Genomic DNA, 26,547 nt, shown 5'->3' with positions numbered 1-26,547 from the left:
AGAGGACATTTCCTTAGAAGTGTCAGGAGACAGGTATTCAATGAAAGACGGGTATTCGACCCAAAGGTCCTCTCAGCCTCTGTTATCTCTGCTCCTCTCCATCCTTTTCTTTTTCCTTCTCTGTTCCCTTTAATAAATATCTTTTTTGTTTCTCATCTTGTTTATGCCATCAGATATCTATCTTTAGTCTACTGTTTCTTCTTGAAATCCCTTTAAATTAACTGGGAATAAGGTGTCACTCCTAGGGACAGCTGGGGTTTTATAAACTGATTTGGTTGGTCTGTAAAGAAACAGTACAAATAACTGACCTATATATTAGTTATTCATATTGCACATAATTTTAAATGCTTTAAGTATAGGTAAAGTCAAGCTGTACGTTATTAATTGCATTTTGACCTATATAAACAATATATGCAAATTATTCAATGCCAAGCAGAAGCAAAGGATGTGCAACCCTTATGCTTAGCAATAGTACTGTTATACTAGTATCTAGGAGGACTGTAAGCTTTCAGGGAAGAGGTTCTCTCTTTTTCATTTTCATGCAATATTTAAAGCAACGAAGCCCCATTCCCTAGAAACTACTGTGGCACAAAAGAATACTTTTCATGAGCTATTTATCTTTAAACTTCCTGACTCCTGTACTTTGTCGTCTTGCAACAATGCCATTGTTACCTTATTGTAAAGTTTGGTCATTCATACTTTGTTTAGGTGATGAATTAGCTAAAGGAGCTTTCCCCAGAGGAGGAAAAGAGTTGATGGAGGACTTGAAGAGGCAGATGTGTGCACTGCTTGTGGCAGAATTTAGAGGAAACTATGAGGCCCTGAATCTCAAATGTAACAGTTAAGTGTCGAACCCCTACATAGCTGAGATGGGATAGGTGCCTTTGAGGTGGGCATCTAGGTGCTAGAAGTTCTGGGAGAACAAGGACAATATCGAACTTGTTTTGCTGGCACAAAAATGTAAACCAGGAAAATTACGTGGAAAAGTACATTTATGTTTGTTTAAAAGCAGTGGTGAGATTAGAATTGCACTAAAAGGCAGCACTGGTGATAGGGAGAGGAGGTCCTGAGAGAAAAGGCATTATGAAGAGAGTAGGAAAGCACGGAGCTGACTTCTTTGTGAGCCTTAAATCTCCTCTAGAAGAAAGCTGGAGAACCTTTTGGCTCGGAGGAGGACACATTTCCACATGCGGAACAACGTGCTGAGACCCTCCCTCGCAGGAGCAGGTTTGCACCCATCTCCTGAGCAAGCCCTGGTGCTCCCCACCTTGTGACTGGCATACCCTCAGCCATGTCGTGAGCACAGGAAAGCAAAGAGAAAAAGATATGCCGGCATTTCAGCCATGTAGAAAATACTCTCAGCCCTCAAGATGGTGAGCCAAATGCTGGAGCATTTGTTCTGGTGGAATGGGTGCCATTATATAGGAAGGATTTATTCTCTGTATGGTGCGAGAGCCCCGATAAAATGTTATATTCTTCCACAGAGATCTGACAGTCTGTAAGTGGCTGCAGTACTCAGCTTGATAGGTATAACATTAAAAAAAGTTGCATTTAATAACAAAATAAAATAAAAAGAGAGAAGGAAAAAGCTGAGATAAAAAGAGGAAAAAATGAGGGCAGTAAATATAAAACATATAATGAATTTCCTAAAAGTCTGACATTTCCATCACATTCTTTTGATGCATACTTAGAAAAGTATATCGCAGTATTCACATCTTTCTAATTAGATGGAACAAGCCAGATCATTAGAGCCGTGAAAAAAACATCAAAAGGTTCACACAACTTTTTATACAATTAGAAGGGAATTTTCATAACCCATAAAAGCAGGATTTAATTGTGTAATTTAACATACAATTTAAATATCAAGATCAAACTAGCAGGGCAAGTGACTTAATGGGATAAATGATATTAACATCTGGTGTCAAAGCTTAATTTAAACAACAGAATGTCTTCATTATGCAAAAGAGTCAAGCAAACCAGTCATTCAAAGGGCCTTTTTTTTTAAACAAGCCCCTTTCCTATTGTTTCTTTGAAAACAATGAAATCAGCTGTGGAGCAGCAACATGCTGAGAGACTAGCAAAGCACGATTGGCTTTGTCCATCTGACCTCACTGTGACATTGTGGTGCAAGATCTTATAAAACAAGAGCCTCCTGCAGAGCTTGCTCAGAGGACCTTTTAAGAGCTGGTTAATTTTACTTTTGTAGCTAATTAAATGGGAGGGGGCAGAGAGTGCATGAAATGTAAAAACCCTTGGGTTGATGCTGCAGAGCTTTGTGGTTTTAAAAGTACCTGTAGAAGCGTTCATAATTTGTCACTTTTCACAAAACCCTGAGAGACAAACTAAGAGCATTCAGGATCCCCAGGATAGGGCCGGCTCTTGTGTCCTGGACTCAGCAGTTGTAGTTCTTAAAGCAATGGATTAGAAATGTATAAGCTTATTAGAGTGAAAGATGACATTCACCCACATCAGGACAGATGAAGAAGGGGAAAGTTCAATAACATATACATTAATTCCTGGAAAACACAGAACAGTCTTTAGGCCATGCTAGGGAAAATGTCAGTGACTCAAAAGATACTCAATTGCTATTGAGCAGTTTCATGGTGGCAAGGGGCAAGGTAGGTAGAATAATGTTGTCTTCAGTATGTGTCTAAGACTGCAAATGACACTGATCCTTTTTTAGTGTGCACAAAAGCTGACAACTAACTCATCCTGACAACAGCCTCCAAGAAACGACTCACCATAAACAGGTCCCGAGCATCTATGTCAACAGCTAGCAGAAATGCTTTTTCAAATCTCTGATACCTGCAAGAAAAAGGAAGCGTATCACTTGCTGGGAACAATGTCAAATGTAAGAGCTGCGTCAATTTTTGTTAACGGGTAGAAGTCCTTCAGTTCTCCTCAAAAGTGACGGCAAAGGTTTACTGGGGAAACTCTTCATATCCTTGTGGTAGAACCACAGAACTATAAGATAGGACAGTGACTGTCCTTAACCTTCTTGATCTTTAAAAAACTTCAGCAGGCATTGTGTTCAGTGTTGAGTACCATCAGATCTTATTAAATATGAAGGTTGCTGAGGGCACTTACTCTGAGATGGTAGCAGCTCCTTTAATTTCTAATGACCCAGACTGCCAGCTTTTCCTTACCCAGAGACAATACCCCATCTCCTGGCAATTACAGCAAATACCTACATGGGCAGGAGATACTATGGAAGGCTGTATATATCCTCTTGTGTGCAATCTTGGGGATATCTATAGAAGCAGGAGGAAACAAGCCATCCATCAGAGGCTTTCTGAGAACATATACAACACTGCAGATCACACTGACAAATTGGGTTATGCCTCTCATGCTAGACGTGGGTATTCACTGTGCTAGTGGATATTCTCTATGTGACAATACAATTGATACTGTGAGAAAGTGATTCTATTTGTATACATTCTTTTGTACTGCATTGTGTCAAACCTGTTTAAAAACCCCTTAAAAAGGGGATTTGGTGAGATTATTTTTGTATTTGCAAAACAACAAAACACCCCAATTTTATTTCAGTTGTTGAAGGCAGAATAACTTCTATATTTTCCCTGGTAAACTGGTAAAGTTTCCCCCTTTTCCCTATTTAACAATGTCTGCAGTAGATCAGTTGTAGATGCTTGAAGTTTGGGAAGGAGATGGCTTCTTTGCCATCAATGGTAGAAAAAAGGCATTGTGACTTGTCAGTATTAGCAAGGCGTACTTTGCGCTTGCTCAACAAATATTGTAAGACAAGCCAATACGGGTGCCAGTATCCATACAGTTCTGTACACGCAGGGTAGCTTAGGAAACAGGAGAGTCCTCCTTCCCCTTGGTGGATGAAGGAGTCTCACAAGCTGTACCATCTGCAACTCCTGGTTTTGGCCAAAGCCTAAGCGGTTTTCTGCCTCCCTCTTGCTCCAGCCTTATTGCTCTCTCCCGTTCTACTGCGCGCTTGGGGCAATTCAGCAGATTGCGAGATAGAGCCACTTCTCCTCAAGGAATAGCATTTGTGACAAAAAGGCATAATACATTAGCTTAAGTAGAAAAGGAAATGCACTCTCTAGGTGAGGTTCCTAGGAGTCGGAGCAGGGAGGCCTTTCCTCCCTAAAGCTAATCTCCCTGCTGTGTCTTCCCAGCGCTAATTTACAGCCCTCCTCACAGAACCTGTTTAAGGGAGGGGAAGAGATGAATTAAGCTTAACCTCTTGATCACTGGGGATCAGGCAGTGCCCCATCTTTTTATCATGCACATCCATATATCTGAAGCTTTTTGACATGCTTTTTATGAAGGAGTTTACATTAAAATACATTGTGTTGTATCCTGCTTATTAAGCTGTGCTTTAATTAAGACAAATAAGTGCATGTTACAATATATTTATCTAGTATGGATATCATGTATATCTTTTTCCTGCACATTTTTCTTTTCAATTAGGGATTAAATATACATTCTTAGTTCTTAGAGGGGAAACTGAAGCAAAAAAGGGAAAACGAACAGAAACAGGCCGTATGACTACCAAAAAAGGATGACTGCATCACGTTTTGTTTTTCCAAAGTTATAACTATACAGACTGTTCAAATAAAATCTGTCCTAGCCAAAGCAAAAACGCTTGCAGCCAAAAAATGTAAAATAACTTTTTCCTTTGATTGACCTGCAGAACGGAATCATGGCCTTAAAGCTGTCAGCTCTTCTCTGTCTCACAAAGATTTCAGTTTTTTTCTTTAATCAGCACACATACTTCAGTCTCATTATTGCCCCTATTCATAAAACTGTGAAGTTAGCTCGTTATTTTCAGAGCTGCACTGAGGGGAAAGAAGGAAAAAAAAAAAAAAAAAAGGTTACCCAAGAAATGCTCTTCACAAACCAAGAGAGCTGGAAATAACAATCACAGACACTTCATAAATTATTATAAATAGAATTGCTTTAAAATGAGGTGAAGGCTTCAAACAACAGTGACAAGTTTGCATTACTTAGGCAAACAAAATTAAATCAGTCGAGAATGTCCAGGTTTTTTTAAACTAGCTTTATTAGAAAACACTTGCTATCCTGAGTCTCTTTGGCATGGATTTTCTGTTTTTATTCCACAGGAGAGTCCTGTACAGTAGGAGAGAGACCTCAAGCTGATAATGCCTGTTTTACAAGCATGTTTTGTTATGGGAAGACCTCTTGTTATTACTAGCACATTTACAGTTTATCAGCTCCTCCAACCAAAAAAACCCCAAACAAAGTATCTTCCCTTTTCTCCCTGTGCTACAATTAAAAGGTACAATATCCGCTTTCTAAAATGGCATCTACAGGGTACAGGTCTTCAAGCAAGCGTCCTCCCTGCTCCCCTCCCTCTGCTTGTTGCTTACTGCTTGCTTCACAATAACTCTAGCAATCAAGACTTATATGTCTCTTGAAAAGGGGAGATAAGGAAATCTGCCTGTAAACCATGAAGTTCAGCCACTTGTTTGGTCAAAGTGATAGCCAACAGAAATATGACCTTCAAGATTAAAACTCTCAAACTGCGATTAACTATACAGGACAGATAGGAAAACATTTCTCTGCAAGCTGTTTAGGACACAAAATGTTAAGTTTAAACTCCCATATGATAAAATAATATAGTTACTGTATGCTCTTCTGCAACCTTTCTACCTATCCTACAGAACTCTAAAAAAGATGGCTGTTAGTACATCTATTTTAAGGACAAGGAAACAAAGGGAAAATATAAAGGAAATGACAAGGGTCATGCAGGTCAAAAATGGTAGAGACAGAGGAGAATCCAGCTCTGCTCTCCACGGTGAAGTTGCAGACCTGCTACCTATCTCTATTTTCAGAATGTGACTTACCCCAACAGATACCATGAAAGCCATGAATATTTATTCAATTACTTATCAATTTTATCTATTAAGTTCAGAGAGGTTATTCTCGGCTTGCACCAGCATAAGTCAAAAGAGAATCAAATGTCCAGGGTTTCATATGATTCTTTAAATCTACAGTTTGATGTTCAAAAAGAAGTTGACTTTAAATATTGCAACTCAAAACCATGTGTCTGGGAGGTACATTGGACTGGGGCCTGCGAGGAGGGAAAAGAGGTCTCTTTGATTTTTTGGGGAGTTCAGCAAATACACTGAAAGGCAGAATTTTGTCATCTGTACTCCACATCACCTAAATAGCACGTGGGCAGTTAAAGACAGAGATACACTTTTCAGACTGAAAACAGTCACGTTAAAAAGATATTTGTAATATTTATACGTAATGTTAAAATGTCTAATATGAAGTCCAGGAACCAGAAGAAAAAAAACATCATGCAGAGGGAGGAGGAAGGGAAGAGAGGAGAGAGAGAGAGAGAGAGAGAGAGCTCATGCAAGCAGGAGAGAAATACAGTGCAGAAAAGATGGAAACATTTCTTTAGGGACTAGTTACAACCAACAAGCCTTCTTAGACATGCCCATCGACCATGTAAGCATATTCCTTGTGCTGGGCTGATAAAGGAGGACTGCAGCAGGTTTTTTCCTTGTCTTCAATAAGGGTACACAACATTTAGAAAATAATCTGCAGGGGGAGAGCACAAATATTATTTATAAGGCTTTACTTTTAATGGAAGAAATTTTAGAGCCCTCCTCATCTCATAGTCCAATCAATCAAGGGTGATGTGCATTCAAAAAATAAGTATTTAGTATGCACTGAGCAAACAGAACAGGAAAAAAAATGAATATTGAAATAATTTACATGTAATCAAACTACACTGAAATTAAGTTTTAATTGTTCAGTATTCTGTGATGCATATGCAGATTCTTAAGTATTCAGAATATCAATCAAGTGTTTACTTACATCAAGCAATTGTATTTAAGCATACAAAACAGATGATGAAAATATGTTCAATCAGCTACAACTCCCAACATTTACTGCAGGGTTTATGTGATCACTTTTAATTCAGTTATTTCATTTAATATTTCAATTTAATAGCTCATTCTTTCATTCAATTCTAGGCATCTTGCCCATTTCTTAAACACAATAATAATAATTATTCATAAAAGGAGCTGTTTCCCATAAGTTTTCATATCAGCAATTTTTGGAACAGAAATGGTTTTCATGCCTTTTTTTTCTCAAAAAAAAAGTTATTATCTGAAATATTTTTCCTTTTAAAATTAAACAATATTAAAATAAAGAATAATGTTTGTAAAATGACTCTGAACCCTGTTTCAATGGAATTCTGAGCAAAATAATTAGAGATTATTGGGCTGAGAATATAAAAAGTGTGTGGCTAGGTTGCTAAGTGGTTGATTTTTAAATGGGGACAAGTGGGTTTTCAACCAACTGTTGAATATAAGGCCACTGATGTAGACACGGAGCTACATTTCAGAATAGAGCTTCAGAGCCCGTTTAAAAAAATGTTGGCCCAGAACCTAAACTCTCATGTATTTCATATGTAAATATTTATTTTTATGTGTAAAAAGTCAGATATAGATGGTGTAACTTCAGTGCATCCTTAAAATGACAGCCCTGCTGAACTTTAAGGAATTATTTTAAAGTCAAAGTTCAGTAAATTCCGAAGCACTTAGATTAATACATAGCTTTTCATCTATAAAATATAGTACCAGTCAAAGACTTTCTTTTGTTTTGCAGTGAATCTTGTAATACTGACATTCTCCTAACAGTTCCTGGGATCAATAAATACATTAAAATCTTAGATTTCATTTAAAAAAAAGTACAAACAAAAGACAACCAAAAAAGATATGATTTTACTCAAATGAATTCAATAGGACATGCAATAATCTACATATCCCTTTAGGCCCAAAGTTAGCAAAGCATTAATGTATGGGTTTATGACCTATAATTTTCAGTGGGTCCTAAATACGGGCATGGTAAGTGAAGTGCTGGATCTGGGGCTTGAGTGAGTTGTTAAAAAAAATCTCTTATGGAACACTCTAAAGGTCATACACAAATATGTCTCAAATAAAAGTTGATGAATAACTATCTCTGAGAAATTTTTAAATGAGCACAGGTATCTTAAGCCACCCAAAAGTCTCTGTTACTTGAACTATACTGTCAAATTGCATATCTCTGAACTAAAGGAAGTCCACCTATAACTTTATAGATTATTGGGTGTAGAATTGAATGCCCTTCACACCAAAGGGCATGGTATGAAGCAAGGAAACAAACAAGCCAAATTAAAAAAATAGGAGGAAAGAGAAAGCTAATAAGGGGAGCCAGACAGTATGACTCTCTGGCCAGAGAAAGCCCTTGAGGGCTGTAACAGGCTGTGAATCTTGGAAGACTTTCCCAACCTGAAAAAAAAATCTTACGATGTGATTCCTATCTTGTAGGACGATATTCTGCTCTAGAAAACCTAAATGTATTCTTGTGTGAAATAGCTGAGATGCCTCTATGTTAAACATAAGTTTCTTCTGAGAATGGACTTTATATTCAGTTTTTTGAGAGTCAGAGTTTTCAGGTGAACCAAGTTAATTTTTGAAGAAGTAGCTTATTAAAAGGGTTGTATTTAAACTTTTAATATGTATATATTTATAACAAGTAGCCTAGATGTACAAAACATTCAGGAAAAAGTGGTAGTTCTAGCTATAAAGAAAGCTATATCATTTAACTTATTTTTGACCTTTGCTCAATTAAGTGTAAAGCAGCACCAGCCTAAAACTGTACAACTATTGTATGTCTATACCAAAGAAATATTAGTTAGAAGATCCTGATTCTATAAACATTTACGTCATATGCTTCCCATTTAATGTTGGTCAATCATGTTAGCCTGGGTTCTTTTCTTGTAAAATGGGGTTAGCCACTGAAAAGGAAGACTGTTGAGAGCAATAGCTATGTTTTCCGACTGTGTAGCTTAATTCTTTTGTGTCTGTCAAGTGCTCTGAGATTTTCAATAGTAGGTGCTATAAAAATGTGGAAAACAGCAATTTATTGCTATTATGAATTATTATTGTATAAATTGAAACTATGAAGGTTTCCTTCTTTTTAAACTAAACTGAGTCTTTTCTCTTCTTGTAATGTGTACTTCCTTTGAATTTCCCACACTCTGTATTTCCTTTTTCATACTCATTTTCCTTCAAGAGAAAATATTTTGTTGCCATAGCAATATTTCCCTACCTTGCAATTTTATTGTAGTGGCTTTCCTTCAGGTTTCTCTAAGCTGCAACTAACACCCACCCAGCAAGTACAGGCCCCCCCACCTGCCCCCAAGCCTCTCCGTTCCCCCAACCTCTTACTACTTAGTAACTTCTCAACAGTCTACCTTTATCTTTAAATACAGACACACTCCAACATACTCTTCCAAAGTACTCTGGGCTAAAAACAGATGTTAATTAAAAATGCTGATAAGAGTCAAAGACACCTGTTGTTTCACACTTATTTTGCTCAACCCTGTCTGCTAAATCCTAGCCTTTATTGCATTAATTCTCTCCTGCTTTTCTTCTATTCCAGCTTTATCCCTCTCACTCTGGTGATCATGTAAACTTAACAGTATGTCTTGAAAGCTGTATTTTATTGAGCAAACATATCAGCATGTCTACACACTAAAGACAGCTCTATAACAGAGGCCCAGTATCATTGCTATGGTTAAGGATGAGTTGCTGCCTCTATTATAAATCCCTATTGTATACGTGTGATATCTCTGCAATTTCAAACTGCAGCAGATGGAAATTTGGTATTAAAGTTAAGATGAACAGACCCTTTTCCTTCTTGACTTTCCATGAGCTGCAGGGCCAATTCTCCCTCATGCCTGACATTGGATAAGATGCAGTTTTTTAGTGGTGAGACTTTCTCAGAGAAGATAATGTTAGCTCAATATTTTCTAAAGCTGGCTGCCTAAAGATAAATATCTAATTACATAGTCACGGTGCAGGGCCAAATTTCAGATGACTTGTTGAGTTACAGGTCCATTACAGTATACTTACTTTTTCCATCTAGGTTTGTCAATAGCCAAGATTATTTCTTTAAAATAAAATAATGCAATGGTAATGCTCATACAATTCCCACACATAAGAACTGCATTATAGCAAACATACCCACAGGACAGCAAGAAAAGAAATTCCCTAGAAGCTTGATTGTATGAATTTTGGCAAATTTGGGGGGAGCAAATGGAAAACTAGTAACTATTTTATGCTTTTTCCACACAATGTCATGTATAAGAACATAAAATGTAAGAATGACCATTTGCTCAGACCAAAGGTCCATGTAGCCTAGTATCCTGCCAATAGCTGGTGCCTAGGACAGAATACAAGAACAGGGCAAGCATATGGTGATGCTTCCCTAAATAGTCTCCTAGTCTCCAACAATTTGCGGTTCAGGGATTTGCTAAGCCAGAGGTGGTTTCTATGTTGGTGTTCCTCAGTGAATATCTCTCCCCTGAATCTTCCCTTTGAATTCATACAATTTTATCATCCACAACATCCTGTGGTAAGGAGCTTCGTAGCTTAATTATATATTATTTGAAGAATCACTTTATTTTGAACCTGTCAGGTGCTAGCTTCATTTGATGGCCCCTAGTTCTTATATTAGAAGAAGCAGTGAACAGTCATTCACTGTTCCCTCTCTCTGTGACACTCATCATTTAATTGGTCTCTATCTATCTCATTTGCCTCTTTTCCAGGTTGAGGAGTTCTAGCCAACTTAGTCATTCCTTTCACTAAAACTGTTCCATGCTGGATCATCCTGGATGTCCTTCCTAAAGCTTTCTGAATTCTACTATATCCTTTTACAGCGCAGGGGACCCCAAAACTGCACACAATATTCATGTTTAAGGTGAACTGGTGTTCACTGTTCTGTTCTCTGTTCCTTTTCTAAAAATTCCTGGCATTCAATTTGCTCTTCTGACTTCTGTTGAGTGCTGAGCTGACTATTTTAGAGAGCTATCAGTTATAAGCCCAAATTCTTCTTCTTGAATAACGATGACCTCAGACTCCCTCATTTTACATGTAAATTAGGACTCTCTCCCTGCCCTACTCTCCCTGCCATATGTTTCACTTTGCATTTATTTACACTGAACTTTATCTTCAATTTTGATACTATGTCACTGAGTCCTGCATAGTCCTTTTGCTGTTCTTCACAGTTGGGCCTTATCTTTACTAATCTGAATATTTTAGTATCATTAGCAAATGCCGGCACCTCATTAATTGCTCCTTTTCCAGATTACTTATGAATGTAAGTCCACTATACCAAGAATTTCTACTTGTGACCTCTATTCAGTGTGACAATTGACCATTTACTCTTACTATGTTTCCTACGTTGTAATGAATTATTTACCTGTGAAAGGGGAGCTTCCCTCTTGGCCTATGGCACCTTAGTCTCTCTAAGATATTTTGGTGAGAGACCTTCCAAAAAGGCCTTGAATAGTCAAACTTTCATTAATAGCAACTGGATAGCCATTTCTGACATGACTGTTGACTTCAAAGAACCCAGTTTTATGAGACATAACTTGCCTTTACAGAAATCCTGCTGACTCCTCCCCAATGCAGCATATTTATTTGTATGTTCACATCTTTTTTTAATACAGTTTCTACTAATTTAACTGGTACAGAGGTTGGGCTTACAGGTTTGTAGTTCTTAAAGTGTCTCCAGAATGCTTTGTAAAAACTGACATATTTTCCATGTTCTAGTCTTCAGGTGCTAAGGTGATTTTAAATGAGAGGTTACAAACCAGAGTATTTAGTTCAACTATTTTATCCTTGCCTTTCCTTTAGAAGTTCTTGATAAATTTTATCTAGTGCTGGTCATGTATTACTGTTTATCTATCTGTACTATAGCCTCTTTTACTGATACTTCAGCACTTAACAATGTAAACTAAAAACCTCCCTGCCCCCCCCATCCTCTCCTATCCTGACCAACTGGTCAAAAGGAGGTTTTTAAAGAGGACTGACTAGTGCCTACTTGCTTTTTGTGTCTTTCTGGCAACCTTTCTTCAAATATTTTTGCTGGTCTTTGTGCCTCTCTCCTTTCATTTCAAGACTATACCTGAGCACTTGTAAGATCTTTCTGTTAACTGGCCAGTGATCCAGTGATAATGATGTGATGTAGGAACTGGACATTTAGAGTGCCAATCGTTCCCTTTATCTTCAAACAACTTGCTTTTAGATAGCTAATTTAAGCTAATCAGGTAGGCTCCCTTTATAGTTAATTGCTAGGGATAGGCACTCAAGTCTGATTCTTCACACTTATCCTAGACATCTCCCTTAGACGGGATTACGCACCATTTGTGCACCCATGTCTCTCTACTAAATACAGAGAGAGCCCAGATGACTCCGCTGGACATTTAAGCTTTGTATTATTCCAGTCAGATGAGGAGGAGAGCTGCACCCCCAAGAGACTACATCCAGTTATTGGACGACTACTGTTGACTTTTGTTTTAGATTTTACTTATGGTATCTTTTACTAGGCAGGCTCTTAGAGTTTGAAGAACCATAAAAGGGAGCTCTGCACTTGAAGATGTGAAGCCTAGGGCTGCCTAACTGTTCAGTTAGCTCTTCCCAAAGGATGCTGGACTGAAGAGGAGAAAAGTCAGAAAAATGAAGCTGCTTAGGGAGGAAAACAGACAATTTTTTTGCACACAGGGAACTGCCTGCATATTGCCAAGCCATGTTCTGTGCTGTACTGAGGAGCAGAGTTCAAAACAGAATATTGCCAGATGGTCCACACAAGACAAGTGAGGTATAATGGTGGTACTCAGGAAGAGACTGGAGATGAATGAAGAAGTGCCTTGGCAAAGAGATGAGACATGAATCAATCTGGAAAGACTGCAAGGAAAAAGACAAGCTTAATTTAAGGTTCTTTGTCAGGACCTAAAGAATAGATTTTTGAGGGTCAGCCCAGAAGGGAGACACCATTAGTGATGAGATAAAGTTAATGGGGAAGACTAACTGATGATATACAAAGGGAAGTTGAGGCAGACTTACTGCAGCATCTCAAGGGGGGAAGATGTGTTGTTCAGAATTTATTCTCGGGTTTTCGTCCACGAATATGGTATATCTGTACTGTTTCTGCAGCAGATTAATGCCCAAAGCCCCTCAGATTTCAGGGGAATTCCCCAGCTGTACAGCATTAAAATGTGACTTTATGAGGGCAGATTATTAGTTACACAACAAAACAAAACAAAACAATGGTCTCTGTTTGGGCTCAGCTTCTAGAAGTAGTAATATCAAAGTCAGATTAACCAGCATGTGGGAATAGCCTTGGCACAAAGAAATTAGTCCAGTGTAGCTCTTTTGTGTTCCTTTTTTCCTAGTGCAGTCCCTAGGGTAGGGACGTAGCAGAGAACTGGAGGAGTTATGGCACTCTGAGCAACCAAAAAGCCAGCTATGGTGGCTATGGGGAACTGCTCCATATTAGAGCAGCTCTGGGACTGCTCTAAGTATGTGGGAGGGGCCATATTTCCCATGCTCCAAGCAATGTCTTCCATTAGGTTCAGCAGAAAATCTTGCCTCAAATCTCCGACAGAGATTTCTTGTGGTTTATCTTCATGGGATTTTGTTCTCAAGTAATTATGTCATCTTATTTCCTTTTCTCCTGATATTTTGCCCAATATTTCTTAGATTGTGATTTTCACTAGAGAATTAAATCCTGGAGCCATTCCTTGGCATCAAAGTATCTGACTGAAATTTGAAACCTGTTGTGGAGCTGGTTTTAAAAAAAAGTCATTAGCACCATGACTGAAACAAAGACACTCTAAACTTTCTTTTCCTGTGATATTTAGCCTCTTTAACAGCAGAAATAATCTAGTTCCATTGAAAAGGTGCCTTTATTTCTTGTTTCTAAAACAGGTCAAGAAGCATGACCAGGGGAATCTTTTTATGTGCAGTTCCATCACAGCAAGTGAAATTCTCATTCATCAGTGCAGTGCCAATATGAAAACCTTTGGTTTTGATCGTTTTTACAAGATGACAAAAAATGACTCTTCAAAGTACTCTCCAGAAGGTGCTACTTTAGTCAGAATGCTCCTACTGAACCTGCTCCCGTAGAGAAGAATTCTGTTCATGTGGCCACCATAGAGAACCTGACTGACATCAGTGGTCATTTTATCTGAAGGCATAATTTCATGCCTAATAGGTTACCTTATGAATATAAAAGACATTCTTCTTCCTGAACCATATCATCATTAATGTTTATACATATTTTGTGACACACTATGTACTAATATAATTATAGATTCTACTTCTAGGGTGCTCTTAAAAAGGATCATAAAAATTCTTTGCTCGCTCTGTCCCTCAGCTCCATACTGTTGGCTGCAAATAGAATTGGGAACTATTCTTAGAGGGTTAAGGCATTTTCTCGCCTTTGATTTGGGGTCCTATTTAGGATGGCATACTCAAAGAGGATGTCTACTTTGCAGATTGCAGTGTAGTAATACAGGAACTGGCTTACGCGGGGTAGTTAGTCCTGCATAAGTGATGCAGCTGCAGGACCAAAGAGCTTTATTTTAGCTTTTCAAAGGTTGTCTTGGAGTTAAGTGATAACTGTGTCAAGGCATCATGTCAGATAGTATAACATAGGACTTCACAACTCTTCAGTAGTGAAGTGACTCATAAAAATCAAGGTGGAAACAGGTCTCCCCTGATGCTAATAATCACCTACCTTCTCATCTCTTTTACTGGTGTTTATTTACAGAGGACATCTATCAATTTATATACTACTTTTGTGCATAAAGTCATACCACTGCTCTTACTGGATGTTCTGCCCATCATGTAGCTAAATTCTTTGCTGTTAACCAGTAGCATCTTACACTGCACAGTGGGAAGAATATACAGTACTTCTCAGAAGATTTGCAAAGTAGTAAAAACAATAGCAGTAAAAACAGTTAACAGAAAACATGGTAGAAGTTTTCATTTTTGGACTCAGACAAAGCAAAATATTTCATGAAGCCATCCAAAATTCTGAGAGTGGATCTTCTGAGAGTTCACTCTTGAAAGAGGCAAAAGTACTATCCTATTATTTACAACAGAGCTTTGCTTCATAGGGTAACATTTGTACTCTGGAAAAAAAATCCAGTGACATTCTCTTAATGGAATTATCAGATGTTAAGATCCAAGTGTTTTTGAATCTTAACATATTTCCATGTTAAAATAAAAAAAGAGATCCTTAAACTGTATAGTCACAAACACAAGAAAAGAATTATAAAGGAGAAATGGCACAGCTGAAATACTGAATTACAGCTGCATTCTAGCTCGACAACTGTATAGCTCTTTTGGACTTCAGAGCCCAGTCTTTGTTTCCTGCCCATGCAACGTTACTTTTGCAATGTGTGTCTGAGAGAGACAAAAAAAGTTTGACTAGTACAGAGCAGGGGTGTGTTTGTGTCTGTGTGTGTGTGTGTCAAAATAACAAGATAATTTCACGCATTAGAAAATATGACAAGTGCAATTTATGAATGCTTAAGCAGACTGAAGCAAAGCCATGAGTCAGTGATACCATAGTTAACGAGTGAAAAACTATTCCATCCCATTCCATGTTCTGTACATGGCTGCATGAGGCTGTTATAGGGAGGCAGGAGGTTGTGCTGCCGCTCCCCCATTACACTAATACACTTTAGTAGGCAGTGCTCAACAAAAGGGTGGGGATAAGAAGGTTATAGCTCCCCAAGGCTTCCTAATAAATCCACCTCAGCTCAATATTTTACATAATGATATAATGCATTATATTATTATAAGTAGTGACATCATAATAAAATACAGGAGTGCCACTCAAGTGGCAAGGAACACCTAAGATATATTTTTATACTTGCAATTCAGTTCCTGTATTTTTAATTACAGATAAGAATTTAAAGTGAAATTATTCATTCCATAACCACTGTTGTAATGGATCCCTGGCATATAATTAAGAGGCCTTTAATTTTAATTTTGTATACTGAACGCCTGTTTTTGGAGGTATTGCATACTCTTTATTCAGGGCCTACACTTGCAAAGCTCGAAGCTTCCATTGCAGAGGAAGCTAAGGAGGCTGTATGGTTTGCAAATGTAAGAGCTTAGCTTTTAAAACAATGGATACAAATAATACGGCTGCTTTAAATATGTTGCAAGGCATTTTCCTGCCTTCTAATTGTGATCCGTTTCAATGGTGCTATCTGTGTTCCTGGGCCCAGCTCAGGCTGCAGAACTATTTTCTAGCTCATACTTGCAATACAGTTAGTAATTATGGAGCACCTTCCCTCTAAAGTGCCCAGTACCTAAAGGAGGGAACCTACTATTGCAGTGTTCAGCATTTTCTGGAAACTGATCTCTTTCATGGTAGAAAAATATTTAGCCTATAACCTCACTGATAATGTGAAAATGGATGTCTCCAGTTATTTGCAACTGGATATGCAGTCCTTCAGCCTACAGGAAAGATTAAAATCACTGTCACATGATTATTACTAGGTGAGGATAGCCTTTCTGAAAAAGTGACTGTATTTCTCAATTTTAGTAAATACAGACACTTGTATCTTAAAAAGTACAACAATAACTGGCACCTTTTTGGCAGACTCAGCAGGCAGGCTAAAGATTGTCTCAGCATGTAGAATGAATTAATATTTCTCTCCCAAGAGTGGGTCCTTCTAGAAAAGGCGTAAGGTAGATTGGCGGGGCATTCAAAGGAAAGCTGGGGGGAGGGGGAGACTTTTGTTTATAAGAACATTTTTCAGATTTAGATCTAGAAACATTTAAGTGTTTTAATGTCTTAATCTTGTATGAAAAACTCTGCCCTTTTCTGTCCATCCCTTATGCATCTGATCTCCTCTATATTCCACACATCCCGTATTGTCTTCTCCTGCTTCTCTCTGTACTCCCACTCTACCCTTCTGCAGTTTGCTGCATGTTCAGATGCCTGCCTTTAGCTCTTTGACCCTATTTCTTTGTTTCTGGATCATGCTCCTAACCCATCTTTCCTGACCCTAACCTGTTTTTGAGCTCCTGGCTCCCAGTGTCTTGCAGCTCCTTATCTTCTAAATTTGCCTTCTGTGCACCTACTGCTTGCTTTCTCCAAAGCCCGCTCTACAATCCTCCAGGAAAGATCTGTTGAATACCAGCTATACTTATAGTGTATGCAATTTAGGAAGCACCACGTTTCCTTCACTTCTTCCTGCGACAGGATTCAAAGCAATCCTTTTGCTTTTGTCTCCTTGTGCTCACAAGAGAATAACAAAGGTCCCCTAGTGCTTGCTTCAAGTCGGCATTGACAGTTTACAGTGCACCTGCATTGAAGTCTTCTTACTATTATTTTGTTTGGTCATGTATACACATCTGTGGCAACATAAATTCATTGTGAAGAGATTCATTAACTATTTGTAATCAGTCTGCAAGTATTTAGTATTAAATGAATATGGGTGAACAAATCAAATAAGGGACAATTAAATGTCACCCTCCTGACATCCAGACATAGTTGCCATCTCTGGTAAACAGGTAGTGGGAGGACTACTCCATTTTCAGTGTCCACATGGGCACAGTATGGTTCATACAAGAACATATGGTTCTCCAAAAAGGCAAGAGCAAAATTCTCTTCTCACTTTTCTTCCTGTCCTGAACCCACAATTATAAATGCTGCCCAGCAGAAGTGGCTGACCTTGCCGGTTCCTCACAGAGGGAAGGAACAGTGGAGGGTGTAACTTCTGTGTGCTCACAAGAATTAGGGAGCACTGTGCCTCCCTCTGATTCTCCTTGACATTGCAATCGCGCCTGGATGGAATTGTCTCACCCGGAACAATTCAGCTGGTTTACCAGTCCTCCAACAAATCCGTACTGCACTTTGTTTAGCATACATTCAGATTGTTCTAGCCACTTAAGAAAACATCTAAAAGGAAATAAACACCAATTAAGGCAGAGCCACTTTGATACAATAAGGATCAGCTCTGGACATCATTTTCTTGTTTTCTATCAGATAAAGCTCCCATTTTTGAACATTTCATTTTGTACTTAGATTATGTCTTCTCAGATAAGCTTTAAGCATCACCATCTGTTCTGCAGCAATCACATGATCCTATCACTTTGATTCAGTTGAATACAAATCCCTTTGACAATAGGGAAACAGCAAAATAACATTCATTTGTTCCAAAAACTGCCACAACGCTAGATGGCTAAAGGGCTGCTTTATGGTGGAGGTACGAGGCATGGGGAGACTCTCCTATCTGCCTCTTGTCTCAGTCCCGCACTGTCCAGGCAGCATTCTGACACTGAAGCTTCTTGTTTCCTAGGGGGATTGAGTCAGTGTTTCAGCTGTGTTCAGCAGCCCCAAGGCTTGAAAGCTTAGCCAGGGCCCCATGCCTCTGCATGCCTGCTAGCATTTGGAAGCAAATCCTGAGTCACAGGGAATACACCTTTCTCTAGCAGCTGTAAGGAGCACTATGGTTACACCTCTCAGCAATCTCGGAGGCATTCTTTCTGCATCTGTCCTCTGCAGGCAACTGGCCCACAGCCATTCCTCTCGGCCACTGCAGCAACAGATCGTCCCTGCTGGTTTCTAGGAGAAAGGCAAAAGCAGAGTTCGTACCCAGCATTGTGGTAGCGTCTATTAACAAAACTCCAGTGAAAGGCTGGTACCTGTTATTTGGATACTGTGAGCATTCATCTGCTTAGAATAACGTGCCTATTGGTATGGACTGGTTTACCAGAAAGATGATCTTTTTCAGACTCAGAAGACAGTATCATATATTTCTCTTTAAGATTTGAAAGAAGCACACATTTTACCATCTGCCCCGTTCATAACTTCACATATGCAGACAATGTATATCATTTGGATGAAACATAGAAAAGGAGTGCATTAAAAGCTTTTTCACCATGTCCACCTAGACTTGTCCTTAACAAGGTGTTATAAACATCTTGGTTATCATTCAGAACAGAGTTTCTTTTTACTGAAAATTACTGGAATATGAATTTCTATATGAGAACTGTGAAGGCAAGAACAACAAAATGCTTAGTTTTCAAGGGTGCAAACGCAAAAATGTCTTGGACCACACACTGTTCATTTGCATTTTACCATCTATTTAAACTCAGCATTTTCTTCAAATTTGTAAGCTGTTTCAATAGTTAATCTGAAAGCAGTTGGTGAATAAATCTCTCAGAAGCATGCTATCTTTTTTCTATTGAGCTAAAAGGGAAAGGGTGATTCATTTTAAGTGTATTGATGATAGAAGAACTCTGAATAGCGTTTTATCTGCAATACTGTACTTGAAAGGAACGAAGTGCAAGTTAAACAAACAACAACAATGAATGAATTTTTTTCATGGGTGGCCCTCTTGGAAAATGTTAACCACATTAAAGTAGGTAGTTATTGAAATATGCAATTAATTTTAAGTTGATAGAAGTTGAAACTGTCATTCACCTGAGCAGGTGGTGGAAGAACCTTCTTGCATATCTGCTGATTGGGTCCCTGTACTCCAACACTGTTGCATCCAAGAGGGGTCTTGTAGGAGCATAAAAGGTTTCCAGGCTTGCCTCAAGCTGTGCTGTGGAGTTCAAACGCAGCAGCAATGAAACAAGTGAAACTGTTTCAATTACAGCAGGTTGTTCATGTTTGCAGTCAGTCAAATTCCTCAAACACTGATGAAATGTGATGTTGTTATAGGACAGATGAAATTAAAATATGACAGCTTGTATGAACACAAATGCGCATATAAACTTTCACTCAAGGCAGAGCTGACAATGACTTTGAGCAGCAAAAGCTGTCAAAAGGGTGAAGTCTATAACACATCAGGTTCTCACCAGAAGCATACAATTAAAAGTGACTCATAAGAGTAACACAATTTGAACAAGTTTGTCCAGTAGAGATCAACTCTCATTTAGCTCAAATTTTCTTTGTCCTCTTAAGGAAACAACAATAAAGTTCAGTTTTTTCAGGGATTATTGTTATGTGTTAGGTCAGCAGGTGACAGAACCTTTCTTGTGATCGCCTCCAAGTCTAAGGAACCTCCTTCAGCCAATAGTTCTTTAAAAACATTAAATAAAAGAGTCTAGAAACCCTATAGGTGTGATTGTCCTACAGCTTGTAGTGGTGGGAGAAAGGATAACCTCCCTTGTAATCAATAAAATAAAACCCTTTTGTTACAGAGGTGCTCTCCACTTTAAATGATTTCTGACCTTTACTCCTTAACTGTGGCTCCTAGGCATTTTTCTACATGTTTTTAATACAAAATCATAAATAATAGATGAAAATACACAGTACATGTTTGTGTCCCAAATGCTTAGCTGAAAGGAAATTTAATGATCAATAAAATTTGTTGTGTGATTTCTGATCAAAAGTTAATGCATAGTACAAGTCCTTACGTGCAGAACAAAATGACTGATAGAAGTCTCTCTTTCTTAAATCAGAGGGAGAATATCATATACCAGCATAGGTTCTCCTTTCAAGGTGGAGGAGCAAACCGTTACTGCTAATCAGAATTTTGTATGGACTTTAAAAGCAGAATATAACCAAACTATTGTCTCATTAGGCAGACAAAAATCTCATTGATTTGCTGTTATTAATGTTCATTTGAACTTGCCATTTCTGTATTTAGTGACAGTGGTTCTTTAGTTCCAAGCATAGTTATAGTTATTTTATTAGGCTTGATAGCACTGATTGTGCTAATAGTACCATGTTAGTAACATAGGCAAACTGTTAGCAAATTAGGTTTTGCATTATCTTAAATCTAGACAGTAAGATAAGCTAGACTTTAAAGGTATTTTCTTTCAAAGCAGCAGTCAATTTAGATTAAAATTGAATACAGCAGTGCCTTCACAAACAAAAGCCATACTCTCTTGCCATTGCTGTTTTCCTGACAGCATGTTTTGTACTTCTGAAATGTTTCAACCTACATGAAATACGAGTAACTACTAGCACAGTTATAGATTCATTAGATAGCCCAGCTTGATGTTGAAGGCAGAATAAAGATCTCAAAGATAACTGCCACATTACTACAAATAAAAGGCCTCACTGGGTTCCGTTAATAAAAAGAAAACAAATTACCATGTCAAATTTGTTAGATTCATATAGAACAAATCCTGGATAAAATAAAATTCTGTCTGCTGTAAACAGTGTTAGGGAGCTGCATGGGGGGAAACACGCAGACATCTATTCATAACATGCATATTTTTACAAGAGTTGCAAAACCAGCCCTTTTCATTACTGCTTTTAAAAGCATGTTTTATTTAGAATTGATACACTATGTTTGTAATGCAGAGATTTTTTAATCTGATCTCATAAAATGGGATAGCTGATGACTTGGCAGCAATACGGGACACCTTGGAGTTTTTCTATCATCTAACACACCACATTCCTAAGTATTCATTCTTGCCACGAAAGATGCCTGGTCCCCAGCTGCCTTTCTGCCAGACTGTGGTATAACACCTTCCCACTACATCAATGCGCTTGAAATCTTGAAGCCTACTGAGTTTCAACATATACAGCAATTCAGGAGGAAGGCACCACATCGGGGTTCAGCAGAAATGGGGCTGAAACTAAAATTCATCATTTCTTGTTAGGGACATCAGCTATTACTGCAGGGGGCCAGAAGATTACAGTGAGGACAAATGCTATAATCCTAAAGGAGGCAGCAGAGGATAGTGTATTCAAAGCCTTTGGGTGTTCTAATGAAAGAATGACCCTTCACAAGCACCTTAAAAACCATACTAAAACCTCTTGTGCCTGTTACAGGAGAATGTTCCTCCTTAAGTTGGCTCTGTTTCAGTATGAATATAAAATACACATTTGAATCCTATACTAGCTAAAATTACATAAGCTAAATTTATATCATATAATGATGTTATAGCATATATATTGCTATACATGTATTAAGTCATGCCTACACAATATATACATTAAAATACACATTATTTTAGTATTATTATTGATGCAAATATGAATTAAAGTGCAATCAACACACTGACCCAACTGTTACTGAAATTACTTATCTACATATGAGATTTGATTATAGAGTACCATAATCCTAACTGTCTGGATTCTCGCTATTGTCTTCTTTTTAAAGTCAATAAATATACTGTCATAATCCATACATGAATTATAAAGACCTCACAAAAATATATTAAAAATATAATCAATCCTGACCTTCTCTCTCTGGTGTAAGCTTTTGTTTAAGAAGGTGATTTACAATGGCAGTCAAGCTTATGTAACACTGACAACCCATCGTGTTCCAGTTCATGGTGTTCAGGACGCTAATTGCTTCATGTACTTCATCATAACGAATGTACTGGTGTATGATTTCCACAAGGCCCAGCTGTCCTCTTGTGATCACACCTATCACAGGAAATATTAAAACCAAAGACAGTGTTATGAGTGTGTAAAGCAGTAGCTGACTACTTTTCAGCACAGTTAAAAATAACTGGGTTTGGTTAAAATTAAAAAGTTTAAGTTAATGGGTTCCACACGTAAATATTTATGTGATATAACTCTTTATCACCTTGGTATATTTAGACTCAGAGTGCTTGGGACAGCGGAGAAAAACCATCAGTGAACTTCACACATGGAGGGTGAGTGAATGTGGTCAGTACCTGCTAGTGACAACATCATGCAATGAAGTTTGTTTTAAACATGGTAAAAACAGCTTATTCCCAGTTTAGCTTTATTTTATCTGAGGTAGTCCTACCTGTTCATAAGTTCAGGCTCCTAGCACCTCTTTCCTGTAGGAGAATACTGCTGCACAACACTAAAAAATAGGCATCTATGTACACTAATCAAATTTACACCAGCTCAGACTTCAAAGAAACAGTTACTCTGCTACTCTCCATATTGCTATTCCTCTAGAACTTAGTTCTAGCTTGGCAAAATTCTCTAGGTGAGGCATTTCTTCTGTGAGGGGACAGCATCATGAACGATATGAACATCTGGGGACCATTAAATTAGAGTTAACAATGAAACCAAAAATATGCCTATTATGAGTGAGAAAAATGAGCAACCCAATGCCCGCCCCATGAGAACATGATTTATCTGCAACATTCAGTCTCTAAAAAGTATAAATTAAAGCAAATTCTCAAATTTTCTTGACTTTAGATTTCAACTTCTGAACAGAGAAGGTGACTGAAAAGCTCCAGAGAGTAATGTTATTTATTGTCTCTGACTAGCTAAATGATCATGAGAAGTAGGCCATGCATTGCATTTTAGTAACTCTTCCTTCCTTTGAGTCATTGTGCTAGTGTATTGTTTATCACTGTTGTTCTAGGTATCCGAAACAGAACAAATTTTCTGTTTCCCTCTCTTTAAATAAAAACATAATTATATTTTTTAGATTTAATCAATCTATTCTGATGTTGTTGGTCAAAACTGATTTTAAGGAAAAAATTCTCATAAGCAAAGGGACAAGCTGAATTTCAATATTGATATTAAAGTCACAGAATAGCTGGGGGGAAAAAAACCTGATAATGGAGAAAAATAGACCTAAGATATAGAAAATAGATCTCAAAAATGTTTTGTAAATGTACTTGTCAATAATGTTTGTGATGTATATGGATAGAGAAAAAAGTGGGGGAAAAAAATCTGACTATAGCTCAAGGACAAGCAACCTGCTAGGAAAGTGCAAATACAGACCGAATGCTTTGGGAAAAACTTATTTTTTTATTTCTTGTAACAAAGAAATATTTTAATTTTTTAGTATCATTAAAAGACATGGTTGTCTTCCACCATGTTGTATTTCACTTTATATTTGCACATATTAAAGATTATGGACATTATACTGCGTAATAGCTATGTTTAACGTGTATGTCTGTGATAATATCTAATTTATTCTTCATAAATGTTCCTTTTTTTTAAAGTATTACACAAGTAGAGTACTCTTCACATTAATCACTAAGTGAAGATGAAAATACTTATTTGAATGTTAATTAAATTTATTATTATATTTAAGATCTCCTTCTAGGCCAGCAATGATGAACCACTGGCACTAGTACTATGTTTGACATTATCCAAGATCTGGGCTGATATCAATGACAATAAGCCATAATGCTTTTAAAAATAAATTTGGCATTAGACATCGAAAATATGTGCCGTTAATGTTTGAGGGTAAGTTTAAGATTAATCTTTTCCTGAAATATATCTGGCTAGACAACACAGTGGAGAATTCACAGATCTTGTCCAAAATCATGATATGGCAAGTGGAAGTTAAAAGTGCATTTGTCTGTTCTCATTGACATAGTTTATTAATAGGCTTTTATGGGAAACAATTCAAATAATGTTGATGTAATTTATTATTGATAAAAACAGGGAATTTTATAACTGCATGTATCCCAGAGAATACATGTTACCTACAGTGCCATAAATACATAGTTATTTAGTAAAACTACATAATCCAAAATCAATTACATGAGTTACATGCAACTGTATTTGTGGAAGATCTTTCTTTGCTTGAAGAAATTTTAAAAATTGCTATAAGATGCAGCGATGGGTTGTAGGATCCAAAAATCCAGTATTTTGGAACAGCGAAAATAGAGGAGTCTTAAGTACCAACAAGAGTAGTTTATTCTAAAAAAGCAGCAGATGACTGCAGAGACGGAACCAAATACTCACAGACTCTACACTATTGCCTTGAAAATTTTCTGTGTGTTTGTATGTAGATCTACTGATACTAACACGTTTAAAAAACCTACAGCAGCAATCCTACCATATTTACAATATTAGAGGCAACAGTTGGGAATATATCTGCTGATTCAGCAGTGGTCCTAAGTAGAAGCCTAATTTTAAGCATGTCCAGAGTCCTCAAACTCACTTTTGATCTATTCGGTCGAGTCAAGTTACTTTGCTGGGCTGCCTTATAGACTGAATGCTCTACTGTAGCACGTGAGCTACACTGCATATATACTAACCATGAGTCAATGACAGATTCTATTTCAGTCCTGTATGCCTGTTTTTTTTTGTCATTGATCCCTAAATTTTCAGTATAATTTGTATTTGTATTATTTATTAAATAACACCGACTTAAAAACTGCTGAGCTTGGCAAGAGAGGCTGACTAATCAGCACAGCATTACCTTGGTAGTGTGGCAGACCGAGAGGAGAATCTGAAAACCAGGATGCAGTAGAGAACAGCATATTTTTTGCTACAGAGAGGGAGGGGCAGGATGGATAGGGAGAGCTTTGCCTTCTTCCTAGATGAGATTTTACAGTAATTATATGGAAAGAATTTTAAAATATGATAACTTGCAGCTGTAGAGGTCAACATCTTCCCATTTGGATGCTTGACTTCTCTTGGGTGGTGCTCTTCCAGGCAACCTACTTGGGAAAAAGAGGCGACAGCCAACTCGCTGCCTAATTGATTCAGGAACAGTGCCCAGGGAGACAGTCCAATTAAGATCACAAGCTGGCAATTAGCAGGAAAGGCCTCTAAATCCCCGCACTGAGAGCCTGCTTGCCTTAGTAAGAACATAAATGTGCTAGAGACAGCAAGGGGAAAGCTGTGCTTTCTGGAAAGCTGTTGTGAGTAAACCCCACAAGGGAAGATTGAGGAAAAGCAAGGTAGATGTGGGTAGAGTGCCTTCTGCTTGACAGGTAAGAGGTAATTTAGATTTATTTATTTTTAATGGCCAACATGCACAAAACCTTCAAACAGCTGTATTAATTAGTGGTCTGGGGTACTCTGCAACTACTAAACTTGTCATTGGACATAAGGGAGCTGAATTATCTCAAATGACAACTTGTAAACAGTTTTTTAATAGTATTTTGGATAACTAATAATCTGGAGCAGCTCTTTTAGAAATATGTAAGTCAATCCAATGTTTTTTGTTGCTAACATCCAATGATATTAATTTACCTGTGTGCACTGGCATATTTAGTTAAGTGTTTTAAATTCAGGCTTTCATATGTTTATGTCTGCAGTACTTTTAAATAGGATTTTCCCCACAAAAGCACATATGTGTATCAATCAGTAAAAAAAAAAATAAAGAATTAAAGTAGGGTTTCAAATCACACTGTCACCTAGTTAAAAAAAAAGAAAAAAGATTTCTTCTCAGTCTCAATATACAAAATAATCACAAAAATTCCTGTAAGGATCTATAATGGCAACTGTTTTCTTGGACAGACAATGGGCAAAATGCTGAAATTTTCCAGGATGAGCATATTTGACATGGCTGTTTGCCATACTAAAAACACTGAATTGGTAGTCAGAAGATTTAAGCATGATTGTTTTTTTTAGCTCTCGCACTGGGTTTGCACCACGGTAACTTGCTCGACTTGAATGGGATGGATCCAGTTCTCAGTGACGAGCAACTGCAGGGGTTTTATTCTTGGTTCAGCCACTGCCTCGCTGTGTAACTCCGGGAAAGCCTTTTAGCTTTCCTCTGCCACTTCTTGTTATTCTGTTTGTAAAATGGAGATAGCTATGTTTTTGCTCTCTTAAAGTCTTTTTACAACTAAAGTGTAAAGTGAGAAGTGCTATATAAATTCTAAAATGAGAATTATTACTGCTTCTTTGATTTACAGCTCCTGGTAAGTTAACTGAGAGACCAGCCTTCTCTGAAAGCTGTGAAACCTTTCCTTCTTGTGGAAAGTCTTGAAGGAAGGAAACACTGTAATTTCATGTACTGAAGACAGGAAGAACAGAGTACTGGGACAAATATACATTGTAATGCAAAGGATAGTTGTTCATTATGTACAAAAT

General features: G+C 37.7%; 1 protein-coding gene across 1 annotated transcript in view; it reads right to left on the bottom strand.

The window, feature by feature from the left end:
• Positions 1-26,547, bottom strand: part of WDPCP (WD repeat containing planar cell polarity effector) — a 109,489-nt gene that overhangs the window by 3,312 nt on the left and 79,630 nt on the right. The window contains exons 12-14 of the mRNA XM_026080667.1: positions 22,012-22,200; positions 19,291-19,414; positions 2,742-2,805 (exon numbers count right to left, since the gene is read on the bottom strand). Coding sequence (XP_025936452.1) covers positions 2,742-2,805; positions 19,291-19,414; positions 22,012-22,200 — 377 coding nt within the window. The remainder of the gene's footprint in view (positions 1-2,741; positions 2,806-19,290; positions 19,415-22,011; positions 22,201-26,547) is intronic.

The sequence above is a fragment of the Apteryx rowi genome, unplaced genomic scaffold (genome assembly GCF_003343035.1).
Source record: "Apteryx rowi isolate R43461 unplaced genomic scaffold, aptRow1 scaffold_53, whole genome shotgun sequence".
In the NCBI taxonomy this organism is placed as follows: domain Eukaryota; kingdom Metazoa; phylum Chordata; class Aves; order Apterygiformes; family Apterygidae; genus Apteryx; species Apteryx rowi.
This window is presented reverse-complemented; position numbering and strand designations above follow the sequence as displayed.